At 37.0% G+C, this 22,066-nt stretch overlaps 1 protein-coding gene across 1 annotated transcript in view; it reads left to right on the top strand.

The window, feature by feature from the left end:
* Nucleotides 1-22,066, top strand: part of LOC100959238 (contactin-associated protein-like 3) — a 204,117-nt gene that overhangs the window by 140,780 nt on the left and 41,271 nt on the right. The window contains exons 10-13 of the mRNA XM_003795034.1: nt 2,044-2,215; nt 6,002-6,108; nt 10,279-10,398; nt 15,685-15,888. Coding sequence (XP_003795082.1) covers nt 2,044-2,215; nt 6,002-6,108; nt 10,279-10,398; nt 15,685-15,888 — 603 coding nt within the window. The remainder of the gene's footprint in view (nt 1-2,043; nt 2,216-6,001; nt 6,109-10,278; nt 10,399-15,684; nt 15,889-22,066) is intronic.

The following is a 22,066-nucleotide window of genomic DNA, read 5'->3' as shown; positions in this document are numbered from 1 at the left end:
AATTTATGATCTCTTTCACATTTAATGGCTTAATGTTTATATGTTAAAATTAAATGTTTACTTATATAAGAGGTAGACAAACCATAACTTATGGCTTGTTATTATACCGACCCAAGGGAAGAATCGTATCATATTTTTATTTTTTATTTTTTTTAACTGAATCATAGCTGTGTGCATTAATGCAATTACGGGGTACAATGTGTTGGTTTTATATGCAATTTGAATTACTTTCATCAAACTGGTTACCATAGCCTTCACTGCATACAGGTCATATATGATGTACAAAACTAAAATATTTACTATCTGACCTTTTACAGAAAACTTTTATAGACCTCTGAATTAGATAAATGCCTTGTAATTTCATTTTGTGTTAATATGACTCTCCAAATAACTGTCTTTAAATACAAAGGTATTTTGCAATTATTGTTTTTTTTACAGTTCAGGATATTACAGGGGTACACATACTTTGGTTAGATGAGTGGTATACATTGTACCTGTTAGGTGTGAATCTACCTATCTCTTCCTCCCTCTCCCATCTACTTAATTTCTGTTGAGTTTTACTGTCACATATACACTTAAGTGTTGACTACTTCCAATTTAGTATTGCAAAAATGTGGCATTTGTTTTTCCATTCTTGTGATACTTCACTTAGAAGAACTGTCTCCCCTTCTGTCCAGGTTGTTACAAAAGATACTAGTTGAACGAGAGAGACTCTGTCTCTAATAAGAATAGAAAAACTAGTTGGCTTCTATGGCAAGTGCCTGTAGTCCAAGCTATTGGGGATGCTGAGGCAAGAGGATAACTTAAGCCCAAGAGTTTGAGGTTGCTGTGAGATATGATGCCACAGTATTCTACCAAGGGCAATAAAGTAAGATTCTGTCTCAAAACAAAACAAAACAAATAAACAACAACAACAAAATAGTAGTTGACCATTTTTTTTAGCCCTGAGTAATACTTGGCATAACAATACCACATTTTATTAATCCTCTCATGTATTAATGGGCACTTGGGCTAATTCTGCATCTTTATGGTTGTGCATTGTGCTGCTCTAAACATGTGAGTGCAAGTACCGTTTTATAATTGTCCTCTTCTTTACTCATTTTGTAAACTTTGAATCAAATTTCCATTATTAGGTTAGATACTGTAGCTCATAGAGGATGGGAGCAGATCCAAGTCACTGCTTTTTCATATGCTTGGACTGATGTGGAGGTAATATTGATGAGTTCAGGTCAAAGCCATACTTACTTATAAAAGTATTGCCCTCTGAAAAGCCCATAGAGTAAAGGTAAACAATGTCATAAGCATTGCCATTTACAACTGTACAGACCAAGGGCTTGGCCATCTGAAGGTCTGCTAAAAAATCAACTGGTTGGGGCGGTGCCTGTTGCTCAAAGGAATAGGGCGCCAGCCCCATATACCAGAGGTGGTGGGTTCAAATCTGCCACGGCCAAAAACTGCAAAAACAAACAAACAAACAAAAAATTAACTGGTTAAAGGTAGATTAATTTGTGGAAAGGTATATACATTTATTTAATGTATATTCAAGGGAGACTTCAGAATGAAAATTAAAAGATTAAGGGGAAATTGTCCGATTTTATGTTTTGGCTCAGCAAGTACAGATAGCCATGTGGAAATATGACTGGACAAAAAGGGCATGATCTGATGCTAATAGCTGGAGTGGGGAAACCCAGCAAGGCCATTTTGTCTAGATTCTTGCCCTCTCTTAGTGGGCATTCTTGCCTTCTGAGTGTGGGACAGGACCCTCTCTCCAACAGGAGTTTTATGACCTACAGTCAAGAAATGTAGATCAGATAATTTCTTTGTGTCCAGATTTTACATGGAAAGACAGATCAATTCTAACTTGGGTTCCTCACCACCTCTTAGGGGTGGGTTGTGGGTGGCGCAGCCATGTCACAGCCTGTCCTAGTCCATTTCTCAGGTGCCTATAAACAAGGAGAAGCAGCAGTCTTCATATAATAAGTACTTTGGAATAGTTTTGTCATAGCTGTTGCTTCTGTCTTGTGTTTGTGTCTCCCTGTGCAGGATGCCCCGACAATAGTTCCAGCTCTGGATGCAAAAGTCCCCTGGAGGGGTTTCAGGGCTGCCTGAGGCTCATCTCTATTGGTGACACAGCGGTGGATCCCATCTCAGTACAGCAGGGGTCCCTGGGGCGTTTCAGTGACCTCCAGATAGACTCCTGTGGCATCACAGACAGGTATGGGCTATCTTAGGTCATTTTAGCATACTTGTTTTCATAGTTTTTGTTGTTTTTGCTTCTGTTTGGTAAAAGTAGACTGCTGGAAAATAAGACATTTTCACATTCTTTCCACTGTCTTTCCAGAGGGAATTAAATGGTCATGTTTACAATGAGAATTAGAAAACCACATCTTTAATTGAATAAATAGCATTTGTCAAATTATAGTATTTTATTAGTATATGCCTGTTAAGATGGAAAACTCAGTAGGTGCTCCATGTGAAAGTAGAAAAGAATTTCTCTAGCCCAAGATTAGGATATAAAAGTGGAGATTTTGTTTTATCTTAGGAAGACAGAGGAGAATGGGGAGAGAAGAGAGAGCAGGGAGATGGCCTGGCATCCCCGAGAAAGAAAAGGAAGAATAACCCTACTGAGGTTCAGTGGGCAGCTGAATTTAAGGGCCGGGTGGAGGACTGCGGGGGATGGGATTATAGGGTTGGAGGGTGTAGGTAATTGCAGCTGAATTCACAGAGTATTTTGATATGAATTCTGTGTCTGTTTTTCCTCTGGCATGGTTGAAGACACACATTTTTCTAGGGGTTTCTGATCTGGAGGCCTATTTCATCGTTCCTACTCCATTGTTTGTCTAGGACACTCAGGAATCATTTGAGATTAAGCGAACAAATTCTAAAAGACAGAGGAGCTGATGAATTTAAAAAGGAAGAAGTTACATTTCCTTTTGTTTGCTGGGCTCCTCAGTAGTTTGTGAAAACAGAAATCCACTGGGAGGATGGGAGCAAGGGGCTGCCACAAGAGAAAGAGAAAGAAAGCAGGCAGAGAGTGAGATTGATTTTAGTCCTTACTGAAAAAACTGAGTTAATAATTTTTCTATCATTTCACTATAAAGACTGAGCATCTTTACTTACCCTATAAATTCTAGGCTACTTAGTTCATAATTGTCAGGCCAGCTTTGTAATCTTACCACAGTCAGATACATGATATTTTCCCAGGCAGAGGGATTTGACAGGTTACTATTCTTCATTAACTATCCAATACCACCTTTTCTACAGAGAAAATAAGCCATGAAATGTCTTTCTAGAAAAGTTTGAACCACAAAGATGGATGAATATATGTGCAAAATGGCATAGATGCAAGGAAATATGGAAAAGACAAGACAGACATTTAATTTATAAAAATTGTTATAACCACACTACACTACCAGTTGTGCCATATATTTAGAATGATTTTGAATGAAAAGAAACATTGGTTCACACCTGGAAAAAGAATATTCTACCTATCATATGCCTTTGTGCCATCCTTTCATATCTACTTTCAACAAATAGGTAAATGCTACAGATTAAAAATTAAAAAGATATATCTCTGTATGGTAGAGCTATCAAAACTTACATTCTTCATGGAGGGAAGTCTCTTAGTCAATTCTATTTTAACTGTAAACTTATTATCTCCAGATAAACAGGTTTTAATTTACAAACCATACTTAATGATATACTGAAAGGATGTAATTCCTATTACATGAAAAAATTCACTCAAACTTTATTTACTCAATGTCAATTAATTTGAGCAGTCCGTTGGTTTGTAAGAAAAAAAATTACTTGAAAGATGAGAAGTATGTAAAGTAAGAAACTCTCACTATTGACTTTGGGAATGCAATTCGTGGCAGAGACTGCATTCACTAGTCATCCCATGCTGGCTCCAGAAGCCCATGCAGTAGTTGTAGAGAGGGTAGTTGGGACAGCTTCTGGTTGCTTTCTCAACAGAGGTCAGCTCTCCAAGCAGGGAGCAGCCCCTTCTTGTTGTCTGTGGATAGAGGGGAGGTGTCCCATGGGCCAGCACTGTGAGTTATCAGTGCTGTCAGTTTAGCTATAATTCAAGTGTGATTTTCTTTGCTTGTAAGACATTGTTTTGATATCTTGTCCATTACTCACAAAATATCCATTCACAGCATATCTGTTATAAGAGTATATCTCAAAGCTATTCCTTTCCAGAAAAGGTCCACATTGAACTTTGCACATCTAGCTCAAAAACTAAAAGCTTTTTTTTTTTTTTTTGCTATTATTGGTTGTTTTAGTTCAACCCTAGAATTTCAGGAGTTTCACCAGTGTCTAACTTGGTCTCTAAGATCTAGTATTTCTAGAAGGATTCCAAAGTGGACACCAAGTTACTTAGACATGTTCAACTATACAGGTGTATGTGAGCCTCAGTTAATCTTCAGCGACAATGTGTACAGTAATTATCTCAGATAAGAGTCTTGAAAGGGCACTTTTTAAATTCTTTTCGAATGGAGGTTATTCATTGTATGGAAGTTTTTATAGTATTATAAAAGTCTAGCTCCCCTCATTTTTTTAAAACATGAATTTTATGAAAGAATAAATATTAAAATATTTTGGTGCACAAAATGAGGTTACACAAAGTTAAAATTAAAGGTCTTTGGTATTTCCTTTATATTTAGTTTGGAAATCCTAAAACTGCTGGAAATCATTTTTAAGGAATGGCTTTTTAAAAACAAACAACAACAAAAACAGTGACATGGAGGTAGGCATCAACCACCCCAGCCAGCCTTACCAGTCGCCCCAACTCCCGTGCTCTCTTCTAGCCAGCCTCTCAGCTCCCACTCAAAGGATCCTTGAAAACACCAAACACAGGCCCTTGGGGCTTCATGTCACTGCCACACCCAGCTCTCTGCAGGCCTTTCACCTCCATGCACAACCTCCCAGCTTCTCCTGCTGCTGTTCTAGGCCCAGCAGGCAGGGCCCACGCTCACCTCGGGCCCTTCCAGCATGGACCCCTGCTTCCCTCACAGTCTCACTTTCTGGGGCTGCAACCACAGTCTAGAAGGTCAGTGGCCTTTAGAACATTCACTCCCTGTTGCATTCTCAGCCTCATTCTCAACAGTGCAGGAGGTGGGCAGAGGCTGAGCAACAACCCTGTTGGCTGCAGTTCTGCTCAGGCAGCCTCTGACTAATGCTCCTGCTGTGCTCGCTGGGCAGTTCCCTGTGTTCCTTTCTCATAATCCTGGGGTGTAGGGGGCCAGGACAGCCACCTCAACTTCACATAGAACTCTGGAAATGAGTTTGTTCTTTTAAAGATTGTTTTAGCTATTCTTGGTCCTTTGAAATTCTGTATGAATTTTAGGATAGTTTTTTTTATTTCTGCAAAAAAAAAAAAAAAAAAAAAAAGGAAAAAGAAAGCCATTGGGATTTTGATAGAGATTGCATGGAATTTGTACGTAGACTGCTTTGGGTAATATTGACATCTTAATAGTTTTAAGTCTTCCAATAACTGATTGCTCATTCTAAATCTAAAAGGTGACCTAAATTAAATGTTCTTCAAAATTCCTGAACCTATATGAACTATGTGACTAAAGCTGCTCCTGTTTCTTTCTCTTGCCTTCTGGCTCTTCCTCCTTGCCTCTCCTGTTTCTTTTTTTAAATGTCCACAGTGTAGTAATGGAGCATAGCAAATTTTATAATTTTATGCATGTAATTCATTTTGCTAGGCACATGTGCAGTTATCATTGTATCACTTGGGGCAAAAAGAAAAAAGGTGTTGAAAATTCAGCTGTCACAGATACATAATGATCAGCTGCATGTGCATGGATATATTTATCTAAAATTTATCAGTATGATCAGAGAAGTTTGACAGCAGACACAGTAGTCTGGTGTTATATGGAGTTTTTCTGACATACACTATTTTGTTGCATGAACCTATTTTTAGTAAATAAGTACTTCATGATGATTGAAAAAGGAAATAGCAGTTGTATCTGTTATGTTTGTTTTTTTCTTTTAGGTGCTTGCCCAATTTCTGTGAGCATGGAGGTGAATGTTCTCAGTCCTGGGACACCTTCTCCTGTGACTGTCTGGGCACAGGCTACACAGGCGAGACCTGCCACTCCTGTAAGCCTCATGCCTCATTGTGCCATTTCCATTATGATTTCGTTGTCATTTCATTTTCATTAGTTGTTTATGTGTATCTGCACATCTGAAACATGCAAACACATCAGATGAGGTATTTTGGCACCTAATTAATTCCCTGTTTATTTTTAATCTAGTGCCTCATTAAATACAAGGGTGTTGAGGTAATATACAGACATACGTAGTGTAGAAAAAAGAAGCTGGGTAGCAATGGGAAAGTAAGTATAGGAAAATGAGATACAGCAAAGGGTGAAAACTAAATTTAAATCAAGAATGCATGATGTAAGATCTTGTTCCATTGCTTGAGTAGGGACATACTTTTAATTCTAAGAATTGGTTTAGTCAAAGAAGGGTGAAAAAAACAATCAGTTGCCAGTCTGTCAGTGTTAAATTTAATAACATTAAAGATTTCTTAAAAAAAAAAATCACCAAATAGGAATGCTACATGGTAGGGTTTTAGAAGAAGCAATTAGATATCAGCTAGAATCTAGACGACCTTTAAGGTCTCTTACAACTGTGATTATCTTTGATGATGATTGTAAAGTTAATAATACCGAAAGTATACATTTATTGAGTACTTAAATATGCCTTTCCTTCTCTAGTGCTTTGCATGTATTTAACCCTAAAGCAGTTCTAGGATGAAAGTACTGTTAGTATCTTCACTGCACAGTTGAGGACAGAAAGAGGTTAAGTAATGTGGCTGGTTGGTGGCACGATAAGGAGCTGAGCTAAGGCAGTTGGCTCCAGCATGCCCAAGGGATGATCCTCAGACAGGCACACATCAGAGCCACCAGGGAACTCATTACAATAAAGAATCTCAGGTCTCACCCAAGCCTGCTGAATCAGAATCTCTGGGATGGGGCCCAGGAGCCTGTTTTAACCAACTTCCACGTGCTTCTGCTGTATATGAATTATAAGAATGATGTCTAAGGGATGCTGTATTCTAATGCTTCTCTACTGCCTCTATATTAAAAACCATCTGTCTTTACTGAAGAATCATCCTCTGTGTATTTTAAAGGCCATGCCATTTTATTGATCTCTAGCTTGTTAACAATTAGAATATGACAGAATTCTGAAAAGCCCATTTTTTTCTGTTGGTTTTTGTATTTTGTTTTAACTTTTAAGATTTTCTTCTTCTTTTGGTGTGTCTTTAATGACATTTCTGAGCAACTTCTTAGGAAAAAGTTCCCTTGTCCCTGGGTCTTAAAGAAAATGAATGAATAGTCCTCATTCTACCACTGACTTGCTCACACTGTGGTCCTACCTGAAAATTTTAAGAACTCTTCCATGAAGTATATTTAATTTGATTTTCACAAAAACTATAGAAAAAAGGAAGGGGGTGGGGTTTTTTAGCTCCCTAATTTTATTTTACTTTATTTTATTTTATTTCAAGTTAGTACCAAGGTACAGATTTTTAGGTTACATTGTTCTCACTTCCAAGGTAAAGTTCAAGTTTACACATGCAAATAAATCTAAATGAAGACCCTTAGATTCCCAGCTCAGTTCTGCAAAAGATCTGGTTAATTCTGTTACAGGCCAAAATGTCAAGTATGATCTTAGTACTAGAAGGGTCTTTTGAATGCCATATCCACTTTTTCTGGGAGTTGGGTGTCCTCTAAAACCAGAGGCTAGATGTCTTGAGAAGATCACAGAACTGGTATAGGGACCAGATCTTGTACTTCTGTGTATCTTCTATCCTCTGAGCAGAGTATCTTACATAAAGCAGATGCCTTCTGTCCTGTGCGTTGCTAGGCAACAACTCTGTGCCCCTGCCATAACCAGCATCACCTCTTTCATGTGGCCATTAACGAATGAGTTGTGTTAATGCATGGTTGTTCACCATAATCAAAATGTAACTCTAAGCAATTCAGAAGGAAAATACCAGAAGATTGAAAAAATGATTTCAAATGTCAATCTGATCTAATAATTGGGTTGCCTCTGTTGTGGTTTTCAAACAAATGCTCTAAGCAAAAGTATAATTTTACCAAGCCATTGAGCATGAGGCTAGGTTGCCACACCTAGTTATAATAGGTTATTTTTGGTTTGAATAATTATACAATTAGGACATGTGTACATTGTCATTTAAAAAGTCAAACAAGGCTCAGCGCTGATAGCATAGTGGTTATGGTGCAAGCCACATATTTCAAGGCTGGTGGGTTCAAATCCTGCCTGGACCAGCTAAACAACAATGACAACTGCGAACAAAAAGTAGCCAGACGTTGTGGCCAGTGCCTGTATTTCCAGCTACTTGGGAGGCTGAGGCAAGAGAATAGCTTAAGCCCAAGAGTTTGAGGTTACTGTGAGCTGTGACACCACGGCACTCTACTGAGGGTGACATAGTGAGACTCTGTCTCTCAAAAAAAAAAAAAAAAGGAAATAAATGGTAGTTTATTTTTTAAAAAATAATAAAAAAGTCAAACAATTCACATAAAGCAAAAGTTCTAATCAGTTCTCCTCAATATTTGCTCCCATCTAAACCTACTCTGTACCCGAATCTAACCACTGTTAATAATTTGAGTGAATCTAAGAGTCATTTATAAACATATATGTCTTTTAAAATAAATATATAATAAGTAGCAAAAAAAGGAAAGAATGACAGAAAAGCCATCCATCTATGAAACTGTGAAAGAACATCATTGATATGGGGTAATTTGCTGTGGAACAACTCCTGTTTGAACTTTGGCACATTTATATTAAGGTTGCTTAGTTTTACAATTATTCTTCCTTGCAATAAAATAGTTCTGCACCTCTCCTATTTTGTGAAATGAGAGAAAAATGACTCCCATATCTGTCTTTGTGTTTTGCCTTAAGTATTTGAAAACATTTTTTCAATGACTATTTATGAAAGTAAATGTGAATAATTCAGTCAATGTAAAAATGCCTTTCTTATAATGGCATAAATATTTTCCTTTTTCTTTCCCATATGATGGCTTATTTTCCCTTATATTTCATCTGTTTACTCCATTTGTCCTCCCTAACCTTATATGTTAAGATGCCAAAATGGACCAATGCAGGAGAGGCTGATACTTTTAGTGTCCTAATGAGAGGGTCCACCAAGGCTAGTTTCCCTCATGTAATTTCTTCCAGAAACCACTATCATCCTTCTGCTTCTTCCAATGAGTGCTTTCCTGCCAGTCAGCATGTCACTGTGCTCATCTTCCTTATGCTAAGCATTAACATGTCCATCACCCGCAGATGTTAATTCCATACCTTGCACTTGATAAGACATTTACTTTCACAATAAAAATATTCCAGAATAAGTTAAACTTATATAGGAATATCTCTCAAGAAAATGTTTTCTCTCCTATTTTGAGTTTCAATTGTCTTGAATTATCATTTGTAGAATACTTAAGGAAACGTCATTTCCAAATCAATTTTAAATCTTTTCTAATGAGGAGAGTTTTCTGGTTTATAAATTACATTTATCTCTTTAAAATCCTCATTTGTAAGTTGTTTTTAAGTAAGCAGCGAATATAATTAACACATAATTTAAAATACTTTACAGCATGTTAATTGGATAGTTTAGTTATAGTAAAACTAATGTACTTCAGTTATTACAGCTAAAATGAGGGTGGCTTCTTTGAATACAGCATTTAATTCTGAAGTATAGTTGCCACGAGTTTGAAAAGAATCATTCTTCCACAGCACATAGGATTTGGATTAAAAGGTTTCTTTATATTACCTTTTCAAATCTTTTTACACTGTACTTCAGAATTTTCATGCTTCCTAATTTAAAAGCAAAAGAGAACATTTATGTAGAGAAAATATATAATTCTAGACATTGCTAGAAGACTATCTATTAAAGATGCTATCATATTTCCAATACAACCACACCTCCATTTGTAAACACCAATACACTATATCCTTCTTCCCCTATATAAAAATATACAATATACAAAGTATTTATTCATCATCTTACAGCTTCAACATTGAATTCATTTTGACTAGGTAATTTCCTTCTCCCTTGTTAATAAATATACATATATTTTTAAAATGACATTTTTTCCATCTAATTACATATGTCAAATACATTAATAAAAAATGTTAGATAATATTTGTCATGTGTCTGTAATTCAGAAATGGAAACCTTTTGGATACTAATTAAAATCTTGGGGATTTGTTCTGTTTCTGATGGACGGTATTCTCCTTCAGCTCTCTACGAGCAGTCCTGCGAAGCCTACAAGCACAAAGGGAACCCTTCTGGGCTTTACTACATTGATGCCGATGGGAGTGGCCCCCTGGGACCATTTCTTGTGTACTGCAATATGACTGGTATGTTAATAACCTTTAATGCATTTATCTGCTGTTTACAGATAAGATTAGAAAGGACTAAGGAAAAATTTACCTAGTGCCAGTGTTATTAAAACATGCAGTTTGATAGTTGTGTACTTATTAAGTAGAAGTATTAAATGTGCATTTGTTAATTTTATTGTCAACAAAATTTTCTTGTATTTCTTGTTTACCTAGGTTGGATTATAGGCAAGATTTGAGCTTATCTGATATTATAAAACCCATTCCTGGTTTAGATATTATTCAAATGATCACAGCTGGATGATAGAAGAGTGCAGTAAAACATCTCGTAGACAGTTAAATTTTTACAGAAATTTTTTATCACCCAGCTCTTCCAACTCTCCTGAAAGTGGAATAAATAGTTCTCATTTATTGTGCTGAAAAAATGTTCCAAAGTTTCATAAATTTTGACAGTAACCAAACGGGTCAGCAAACCAAGAAAAACAAACAAACAAAAAAAACCCAGATAACTAAAAGTACATAAGAATTAAAAATGCTTTAGCAAAGATTGCCAAAAAATACTAAAATTTCATAGGGGGAGTTTAGAAAATTCAGAGCCACTTATACAACAATGTACTGAAGATAAAGAAACAGAAGCCCTGCTAAGAGATATCAATCTAAAGTTAGAAATTCTATAAAGGTCTTGGCAAAAATCAAAGAATTCAACAAAAGTTGCAACCAGGAGAACTTTTGTGATTATCATTTTAAAATGTGGAAACCAAAGCTCAGAAAACTGACAAAATCTAGTTAATTACAGAGGAATCAGTAAATGTGATCTTTTTTCTGTCCTAGAAAGTGTTACCTTGTTTCTAGACACTGCATTGCTCTATAGCCAATAAAATATAGTTATACAAGTTAAGCAATAACAATTATAAAATGTGTAATAGCCAAGCTACTATTCCAGTAGCTTAAAAGGTATATATGGTAACAACCCTCAAAAAACAGAAGTTTCAATCCAGCATGGTTGCCACTTGAAGTAGGCACTCTGCTATAACAAGTAAAAAGCTGTACAAACTGAAAAATCAACAAATTCTTTTAGACCCAGCAGACAAGTGAGGTCACAGAGCAAATCTTTGCAACATTCCCAAACTACATCCCAGGCAGGCAAATACATAGAATCACAATTTATCCCCACACGGAGAAACCTTTGGGGAAACCAGCATCAAGTTTCGAAAACATAAACTGAAATTGATGAATTGTTGGATGCTCAGTGTAGACAAGTCTAAGACTTAAAAACTCCTGGGGATCCAATCATAGAAGGATTCTCATGCTTTTGTGAGTTTTACCTCTGGAAACTTGAGAAGGTTCTTATAGTGAATATAGGAGAAAAATCTCTTCATGCTTCCAGAAGGAGAAGGTAAAGAGGAACCATTTTGAAATACACCAGAGCATCCTGGTACTTCTTGACAAGGACAACCCTCAAGAAAAAAATTTTACCCAGACCTAAACTACTATTCCTTTCAGAGCCTAACCTACCCAGTGAAATGGAACTACCCAGCTTCAGTTCCCTCTAGCCATCCTATCCCACCTAAGGTGGTGATTGGAGGATGGCTGAGAAGCAGCTTGTGAAGTTCACAGTCCAAAGGCTCAGGCTTGCTAGAAGACTGAGACCTTATCCTGGAACTACAGAATACTTCCTTTCCTCACGTCTTACTTACATGACTACAGGCCTACTTAGAGCAGTTACTGTTACCTACTGTTACCTAAGTACATCGTGTTTTGCCATCAAGAAGGCATCAGGAACAGACTCAGATATGGCAGGGATGTTGGAATCATTAGGCAGGGAATTTAAAACAACTATACTTAATATGCTAAGAGCTCTAATAAATAAAGTAGACAGCATTCAAGAAAAGATGAACAATGTGTGCAGAGAGAGGAAAATTCTAAGAAGGAGTGCTAGAGATTAAAACAACTGTAACAAATAGCCGGGTGTTGTATATACATGCACACACAGGGTGACATAAAGTTCTTGTGCAATTTACTATGTTAAACTAGTTTAAATTGCACACAATTTATGTCCACCCTGTATACATACATGCACACCCTAGGTATATATTTTCAAATGCTAGAAAATCAAAGGTAAAGAAAAAAATCTTGAAAGAAGTCAGATGAAAAGAAATACCTTACTGCAGAGAAGCAAAGATAAGTATTCCATCTGACTTCTTTTCAGAAGCCATGCAAGCGAGAAGAGTGGAGTAAGAATTTAAAGTGTTGGTAAAAAGAAAAAGAAAACAGCAACTTAGAATTCTCTACCCTGCAAAATTATCCTTGAAAGTGAAGAAATACTTTCTCAAACAAAGGGGTTTGTTCTCCGAAAAGAGATAATATTTAAGATGTGTGTCTCTAATAACAGAGCACTGTGGAACTTGAGGGATCTATTTTTTTTTCTTCCTATACACACGAGAAGGGGCATCCTAGATGCTGGGTATTCATAGGATATATTGAGCACATTTTATTATTTAAATACAGATCCTCCCCAGTTTATGATGGTTCCACTTAAAATTTTTCAACTATGTGTTGTGAAAGCAATACACATTCAATAGAAATCATACTTCTGCTTTTCACTTTCAGTATAGTATTCAGTAAATTACATTAGATATTCAATATTTCATTATAAGATAGCATTGTACTAGATGACTTTGCCCAACTATAGGCCCATATACTCATTCTGAGCACATTTAAAGTATACTAGGCAAGTGTATTAAATGCATCTTTCACTTATGATATTTTCAACCTATCATGTGTTTACTGAGTTGCAACCCCATTGTAAATCAAGGAGCTCCTAATCTCAATCAAATTGTGAATTAAATTAGCTTAACTTTGATAATGAAAAATAACCCAAACTCTATAAAATAATTTAAAGTGCTTTATTCTGAGCCAAGTAAGAGTGACCATGGCCTGGAGCCACACCCAGGAAGTCTTGAATAAGTGGTTTTGCCATGGCTGGGGTTACAGTTTGGTTTTCTTTAGGAAGAAAAGAATTATACATAAAGTCTTAAGTCAATACATGGAAGATGTACATTGCTTTGGCCTCAAAAGGCAGGAAGTGTTGAAGTGAGGCATTACAGGTTATAAGTGGGTTTAAAGCGTTATCTTTGAGTTATAATTGATTAAAGAACTGAAGTGTTGTCTAAAGGCTTGGAATGCTTTAAGCTGAGGAATTCTGTTAATCAGAGACAAGCTACAGAACATATACCCAGACTCAAGTGATTTAGTAAGTAAATGGATGACCTGCAGACACGGCGTAAGCTTTGACTTTCGTAGACTCAGGCCTGTTAATGAGTTACAAAGAATGTCTCCAAGAAGGTAAGGGGGCCTAAGGAGTCCTGTCTGACCTCCTTTCTGGCCAGCAACTCAGTTTAGGATACTCCTGGGGTCCATTGGCCAAGAAGGGCCTCTTCAGTCATCTGGGAGGGCTTAAGATTTTATTTTAGTTTACAGTTTTCTAAACTGGATATTTATTTGCACAATAGCAGGGTGAACAGAATCACCTAATATTCACCCTCCTTTGTAGGCCAATGAGACAGGCTCCAGCGAGTCAGACATACCTGTGTCTGATTCAACCGTAATTTCTGAAACCCTTCCAACATTTTAGCCATTGTTAAAATTAATTTTCTCAAGTCTAATTCAAGATTCAAACTATAGGGATCATAAAGTATGTACTTTTCCATTGTAATGATTACTTAAAAATTTTAGGCGTCTTCTTCATAAATATAGAGGTTATATTAGAGGCTCTTTAAGATACTTCCTAGCTCCAATATTAAAAATCTATTAAAATAAATCATGAACAATTAGAGAAACAACAAGTTTCCTCATTCTTCCTTGGGCCTTTTACTATTGATATCATAAAGAATAGTGACTTAAGTGTAATTATATAAAAACAAACATGTATCTCATAATGTCCTTAGATTACTGTTATATTTTCCATAAAAATAGTTTTACAGATATATTCTCAGTACTGAGGACATTTTCCATTACTACACTTTGACCACGCACGCTGCAAATCTGCTATACTGACCACCAACCTGTGTGGCTACTCCGGACCATCATTTCTCTCCCTCTGTGCTACACACCACAGCACCTGGCAGCAAGCAGCACCTGGTTGATCATCCTCAGTGCCTAAGCTGGTGTTCTATAGTTCTGTAGGGTTTCTCTGTGTTTGAATCAGAAACCTGAATGTAGAGCAGGTGATGTGTAGAAAATAATGCCAGGTTTTAAAAACTCTAAAGTCCAAAAGATTGCTTAGTTATAATATTATTAAAAGAAAGTCATGGAACTGAGATTGCCAGAGGAAGCTTTTGAGCCTCCTTTGGTGAGGATAGTAAGCTAAGCAACAAATTAATTCAAAATTGTATTTGTTATTTAACTTTGCAGATTCTGTCTGTGCACGCTGCTCATTTGTGGGCATCATGTCCTTGCTGTCCATAGGTTCTGTGGCTAAGGAGATATTCTAGTTTCTCATCCCTCTTTCCTTGGATCTCTTTTTTTAGTTGTTGCTTTGATATGTTAGAAGTGTGTAAGCAGCAGTGAGGCTATTAAATTTGTCTCACACATTTTCAGTAGCAAAGCCATTACAAATCTTGATATGTGAAAGAGTGGGAGGATGATTTTTCAATGTAAAACCTATTAAATAGCTTTGGTTCCTAATTCTTAAAAAAAATCTCCATGAAAATGTTACCCATTCTTTCCCATAGGAAACTTCCTATGGGAAGTGTTTATTATACTACATATATTTTCTCAGAGGTTAAAGGACCAAAGTAGTAAAATCAAGATGACTTCAAGTCAGCTTCTTATACACTGAATACTGTATAACATTGCAGATGTTTAGCAACTGAGCGATGGTTTCAGCCATTCTCACAACCGCACACAAAAACACACAACAGCGATAATGAACACCACGTCAACACAAACACAGTTGTGAGACATGAATGCATCAAGGTTATGAACTCTTACTGAGTTGTTTGTATAATACTGCCAACATAAGCGCAAACTGTTGAGTTTACAAACTTAGTTTATCAGACCTTGTGTACAGCTTTAGACATAATGTTGCAGAAATCTGAACACTAGTTCCCCCAATATATTTTCTCTTACTGGCTGAGTTCTGGATAAACACATTATTATATAAATCCAACCCTTAAAATTGCTGCTAACATCCAGTAACATAAATTTCAGTTAAAAAGCTAATGGAAATAAAAGCTGCTTCTGCTTTTCACATTTCTGTTGGCATCTGCAGCCCAGTGATACATCCTCTTTTCCTGGTTCTGTCAGCAGACACAGCCTGGACAGTGGTACAGCATGGTGGCCCTGACACTGTGACAGTTCAAGGCATGGCTCGAGGGCACCCACACTCCACAGCTTCCTTCACGTATGTGGCTGGCCCTGGGCAGCTGCAGGCCATGGTCATCCACGCTGAGAGCTGTGAGCAGCAGCTGGCTCTGAGCTGTGGTATGGCACACTTCTCAGACACACAAGGTAAGGGACGAAGTGTTGGCTTGATGCTACGAGGGTGTGTCAGGCAAACACACTGCATTCACAGTGGTGAGCTGTGTTTCTGTGGAGAAAAGGCCAAGGTCATTTACATGGCACTCAGTTCAATGACCTGACTGCTTTCTCTGTCCCTTCCTTCCCATTCTTGACTGAACTAAAACAATAAAGAGTGCCCTTCTGACAGTTGATAGACTTTCAGTGTTCATGTGTAGGTTGTGACATGTACTTTTTTTAATCAAAGGGAATTTTGCTAATAATATTATGACAGCTTTCTGTTAACCACTGGGACATAATGGCTATAGGGTGAGTTGAATCTAACCCCATTGTTTCCAAAGACCAGTGGGAAGCAATGATGCTTCCCCCTTAGTGTTAGGCTGAGAACTCATGGTGTGGGATGAGAAAGAATTCTCAACACAAAAATTAGGACATATTTATAGCAAAAGTTTATATTACTTTCTAAGAGGAAAGAGACTGTCATGAAAGCAAAAGAAAGAAAAAAACAAGCTGGCCCTAATGGAGAAGATTTTGGACTTTTTATTAGGCATTATTGAGGAAAACAATGCTGTTTCTGCAAACTGATAATAGAAGGCAGCCATGAAGCATCTGTACTTGGATTTTTTTTTTCTTTCAGTTTTGGGCCAGGCTTGAACCTGCCACCCCTGGTATATGGGGCCCGGTGGCCTATTCCTAGAGCCATAGGCATCTCCCTGTACTTGGATTTTTACCCTATTTTTCTCTTTCCCACTTCTTTGCCAGTTTCTTTGTGGTTCTGGCAGATGTGGAGGGGGTTACTTTTTTATATCTGCTCAGTGCTTTTCAAGGGCTATGAAAACAAACTCTTAAAGACAATAAGTAAACTCATAGGTGGTTAATCAAACAAAGGAACAATTCTTTGCTGTTTTTTCTTTCTCTTTTTCATCCTGTTAGTTTTTTTCCTAATGTTAAATAGTTTATGAGCAATGCTGTCCTCTCATTCCCTTCTTCTGTTGGATAGAATAGATATTTTTATTGATGTGCTTGAAAATTGGGGTATTTGGATTATGGTGTGTTCTTCTGTAATGGCTTCCTGCTGACTTTAGGTCATAAAGTTGTCCCTACCTGAGAGTCCAGTTAAGGGTCATTAAGGGGAAATAGTTGAAATTGTACGGTCTTAAAAGCCAGAGTAGATGCAGGATAGGGATTTTGTTGGCGGGAAATAGCAAGAGCTTGAAGTAAGTTTTGTACAAATGTTAATAAATAGTGGATGATGCAGGGTTTGAAAATGAGTGCTAAAGGTAGAACTGTTAAGAGTACTAAGAGAGGTGTTAACCGAGAGAACTGTGGCTCCTTCCCCAGTGGTAGCCAACATTTGGGGAACTTCCTTCTGCTCTTAGGCCTGCTGCCAGTCCCATTTCCTCTTTTTCTCTTTCATCTCTTCATTATGGTTTGCTAAAGACCTTGAATGCCAAGTCTGAAGTCCCACTTATGGAGTTTGAGGCCCCTTTTCAAGTTTTGGAGTCTATGCCAAATATTGGGGCTGACTAGGAGATGAAGTGCATAGCTAGGATGGATTGTCCCTCAATTGCATCAGGATCTAAGTTAGTAAAGTGGAGAATGGTCTCAGTTATGAAAGAAAAGGATGTGACTTTTATACTGTCTGTGAGTAATTTATTATGCCTTCTGACTCAGCAATCTCCCAAAGAGGAATTTGGTATACAGGTGGGGAGGGATTTTGGAAGAGCAAGCCAGAGAAAACATGGTAGGGTGAGGGTAGTGGAGAAGAAAAGAGGAGGAAGAAGGGGGAGCTAAAGAGAAACATCTCAAATTTAAGACAGTGGAAGAGATGTAAGGATAAGAAGTAATGCTATGTGACAGGCACAATGAAGATCTTGGCACACTTCGACTCTCCTTTGCTTTTGTTCATCAGTGAGCTCTTTTGGGACTACTTTTTTTTGCACACATTTTTCTCACACCAAGATTTTCAGTTAAGATATTTGTAACTTTTTCTATTGGTGTTTATGTGTTCTGCTATGCTTCTCACAATCAGATGATGATTTTAATGCATAACTAGACAAATTTTTGCAATATTTTCATCAGTTCTGCTTGTTACTGGCTGCTCTGACCTCTCTTCATCAGTGATACCTCTTCCTTCCCTCAGAATAATGTTTAATCCATTTGTACACGGCCATTTTCTTCATGGTACTATCCACATAAATTTGGACTAACATGTCACTGATTTCACTTCTACTCTTGCCAAACTTAACAAGAAATTTAAGAAGGTTTGCTCATTGCTCTAATTCAAAGTCGGATATTCTTAAAACAGCACACAAAAACATGTAAAAATAATAATAAATACCATTCACCAAGACACCACCACACATCAACATGAATACAACTGTGAGGTACTGATATGCCAAGGTTATGAACCCTTATCGAGTTGTTTGTACAGAGCTGCCAATATAAGTACATGGTGTCAAGTTCATGAACTTAATTGTCAGACCTCAAATTACCCAGACCTGGTATCCCCACTTTGGTCAAGGATGAAATAATTACTGAAGTTACTACAAGACTTTTTTCAGCTGATGTCTCATTTTCTCCACATTATCCAATGTGTATCTTATTCTTAATAAATGTGAATAGCTCTTAGGAAGCTCTGTCTGTACAATAACCCTCTTCTCTTAAATCATAGCAACATTGTTAGGCCTATAATCCTAGCAATCTGGGTGGCTGAGGAGGGAGGGTCTCTTGAACTCAGGAGTTTGAGACCAGCCTGAGCAAGACTGAGACCCCATCTCTACCAAAAATATTACCCAGGCATTGTGGCAGGCACTTGTAGACCCAGCTACTGTGGTGGCTGAAGCAAAAGGATCTCTTGAACTAGGAATCTGAGGTTGCTGTGAATGGGAGTGATACCACAGCACTCTAGCCTGGGACATAGCATGGGACTCTGTCTTAAAAACAAAACAAACAAACAAAGGCACATATTTTTTTCTTTTCAGGAAGTTCCACAGTCTCCTAGAGAACTCCCCATTGCTCCCCAACACAGGTACTATATGGTTACTGCAAGTATTTTATTATTAATGATAGTTAAATATTGAAGTTTTGCCTCTCATTTTTTTTTAAATTTAGCAAACAAAAATATTACAGCGTCCATACATACGCACATAGCAAAAATGGGAAAATATAGCTAAATATACTTGTATTTAGAATATTCACTACATAATTTTATAAAATATTTCTCTACCTGTTGATATTTAAATATAAAAAAATTAAAAATATAAAGAGTTTGTTAATTTTTTCTATGTATGGTGGCCACTGGGTCACCCCATGTATGTTGAGCATAAGGAAACTACTCTTAAATCTCACTGCTTAATTTTCAATGCACAATCTTTTGTTAAGTTGAAAAGTGGGTATTGCTCTCATTTGGAGGTGAGCTGTACCTCCAACTGTGTTCCCTTATCTGCCTCTCTCCTGGCCAGTTGGGTCTGAAAATATGTCAGACCAGGTTCTTCCCCAGCCAGGAGCTTGCTGCCACTTCCTCTACCTGGATGGCCTTTCCTTGCCTTTCAGTCTCACCCACAGGTCTAGGTCACAGGTCAGGGTTTATCTAGACCTGCCCCATCCCCACTTGAGTTCCTTCTCAGGACTATCTATCCCTTCTCTGGATGCCTGCCAACCACCTCGGCCTACTAGAAAAAGCAGAGGACTTCTTCCATTTCTAAATCTGAGGTTCAAATTCCAAGTCTGTCACTTAGCAGCTGTGGAAATTTAGCTCATTTTTAAATCATTCTTAGACTCACTTTCCTCTCAGGTGAAATAGACTCTATAGTCCTACATCATAGATTTGGATATTTGGATATCATAAATTTGGATATCTCATCACATACATAGATGAGATAACCTATGGAAATGTTAGGAAGTTAAAAATTGTCATTCTCAGCTCTTCCGCTTTTTATATTTATAGTTGGTATTACAAATTTTATTATATGTATGACAGTTCATTGCTGTTTAATTTTAACTGGTAAGAAAAATACTTCTAGTAATCTAAACCAAGACTATGGTAGAAAGCACATTAAATTAGTTAACCAGGCAATGCAAGCCTAAGTGAAGAAATGGAGCAAGTTGCTTGGGATTAAACCTCGAATGGAACCAGAAAACCACATCACCTAGTGAGTTAGTGGACAAGCTCCACACGTGGACTGGCCAGCAGCCTGGACAGTGCACAGGTGTCACTGATAATTTTCTTAATTCTCCTCTTTTGAAAAAGAAACTATATTTCTTTTATAAAATTTCTTTGTTATTTCTTATTACATCAAAAAGAGGTAGATCATGTATACATTAATGCATTTAGGGGGTAAAATGTGCTGATTTCATATACATGAATACAATTTGGAATGCTTACACACCTATGGTGCATATTGCAAGGGTACATGTTGGTTCTATTAAGCATGGAGTATAAATATCTCAATACAATAATTAAGCAAATGAGGTGAGGGATATATTCTTTTTTTTTCTTTACTTAACTTTCTTTAAATTTTGAGATAATTGTAGATTCACATGTACTTGTCAGAAATAAATGAGAAAAGCTGAGAATCCTTTATCCAGCAAGGAAACCCTCCCACAGGCTGGTATTTAATGCATGCATTTGCTAGCTATTACCTTTTTGGATTTATTTTCACATATAAGGATTATTCTAAAACAACAAAAACAAAATTTTAATTTGTGGAATGGAGCATTGAAAGTGAAAAGAATATGAGTTTGTAAAACTGCTTTAGAAGCATTCCTCCTTTACATGCCGCACTGCTACCTCAGCAAAACGGCCACCGCAAAGTTTTAAATATAAACTTAATTTAGGCAAACACCTAGGATGGACCTAATATTTCCAGAAGCTCTTGATTTTTACCTGGCTAGTGGACACAAATGGGTCAAAGGGACCTTTAATCTTTTCCTCTGCAACACTGTAAAATGAAGTAACATCTGGCTCTGTATTGTACTGATGCCTATGTGCTGTATGCAGAGATTGTGATTGAAGTGGTCTGTGTTGTAGCCTGAGCTTTGGAATTTTATTTTGAAAGCTCTCCCACATGATATTTTGGAGACTGTTGGGCTAGGGGGACTAAAATAACTGGAGAAATTGAATATTCTACTCCAGTCATTGATAATTTTTTTATTTCTCCTCTTTTGAAAAAGAGACTATAGTTCTTTTATAAAATTTCTTTGTTTTTTTATTTAACTTTCTCTAAATTTTGAGATAATTATAGATTCACATATACTTGTCAGAAACAATGAAAGAAGCTGAGAACCCTTTATCCAGTTCCCTGCAATGGGAACGTCTTGCAAAACTACAGTGCAATATGACACCTGGAAAACCACATCACCTAGTGCATCGATGGGCAAGTATTACTAACACTGATATACTCGATATTCATAGTTTTTCCATCAACATGAAAGCCCCTCACCTAATAACCACATCAGTCCTCCCCCCACTTACCAGTCTGTATCCCCTAGCAACCACTAATCTGTTCTCCATTTCTATGGGTTGTTTCTTTAATTCCAGAAACATTATGTAATGGAATCATACATCATGTATAACTTTCTCCACTCAGCATAATCCTCTCTAGATTCATTTACATTGTTGTATGAATCAATAATCTGTTCTTTTATATTGCTGAGTAGTGATCAATGGTGTGGCCAAACCAGAGTTTAGCCACTTACCCACCTAAGGGCATCTGGTTGTTTACAGTTTGGGGCTCTTATAAATAAAGCTTTTATGAACATTCCTGTACAGGTTTTTTGTGACCATAAGTTTTCATTTCTACGGTCTACATACTCAAAACTGCAATTGCTGGGTCATATGGCATATTTATTTTTATAAAACTTGCCACACTGTTTTCTAGAATGGCTGTACCATTCCCATCAATAGTGTATGAGGATTTCAATTCCTCCACATCCTCATCAACATTTTGTGTTGCCATCAATTTCTGTTTTTAACTATTCTGATAGGTGTGTAGTAATAATCTTTGTTATGGTTTTAATTTGCATCTTCCTAATATCTAATAGTATTGAATATCTTTTCAAATGTACTTATTTACCATCTGCAAATCATGTTTGGTGAAACATTATGCATTTTTTTTTCCATTTTGTAATTGGATTGGTCTATTTGTTGCTTTGTTTCATGATGTTA

Source organism: Otolemur garnettii, unplaced genomic scaffold (genome assembly GCF_000181295.1).
Source record: "Otolemur garnettii isolate 467f Iridium unplaced genomic scaffold, OtoGar3 scaffold00088, whole genome shotgun sequence".
Taxonomy (NCBI): domain Eukaryota; kingdom Metazoa; phylum Chordata; class Mammalia; order Primates; family Galagidae; genus Otolemur; species Otolemur garnettii.
This window is presented reverse-complemented; position numbering and strand designations above follow the sequence as displayed.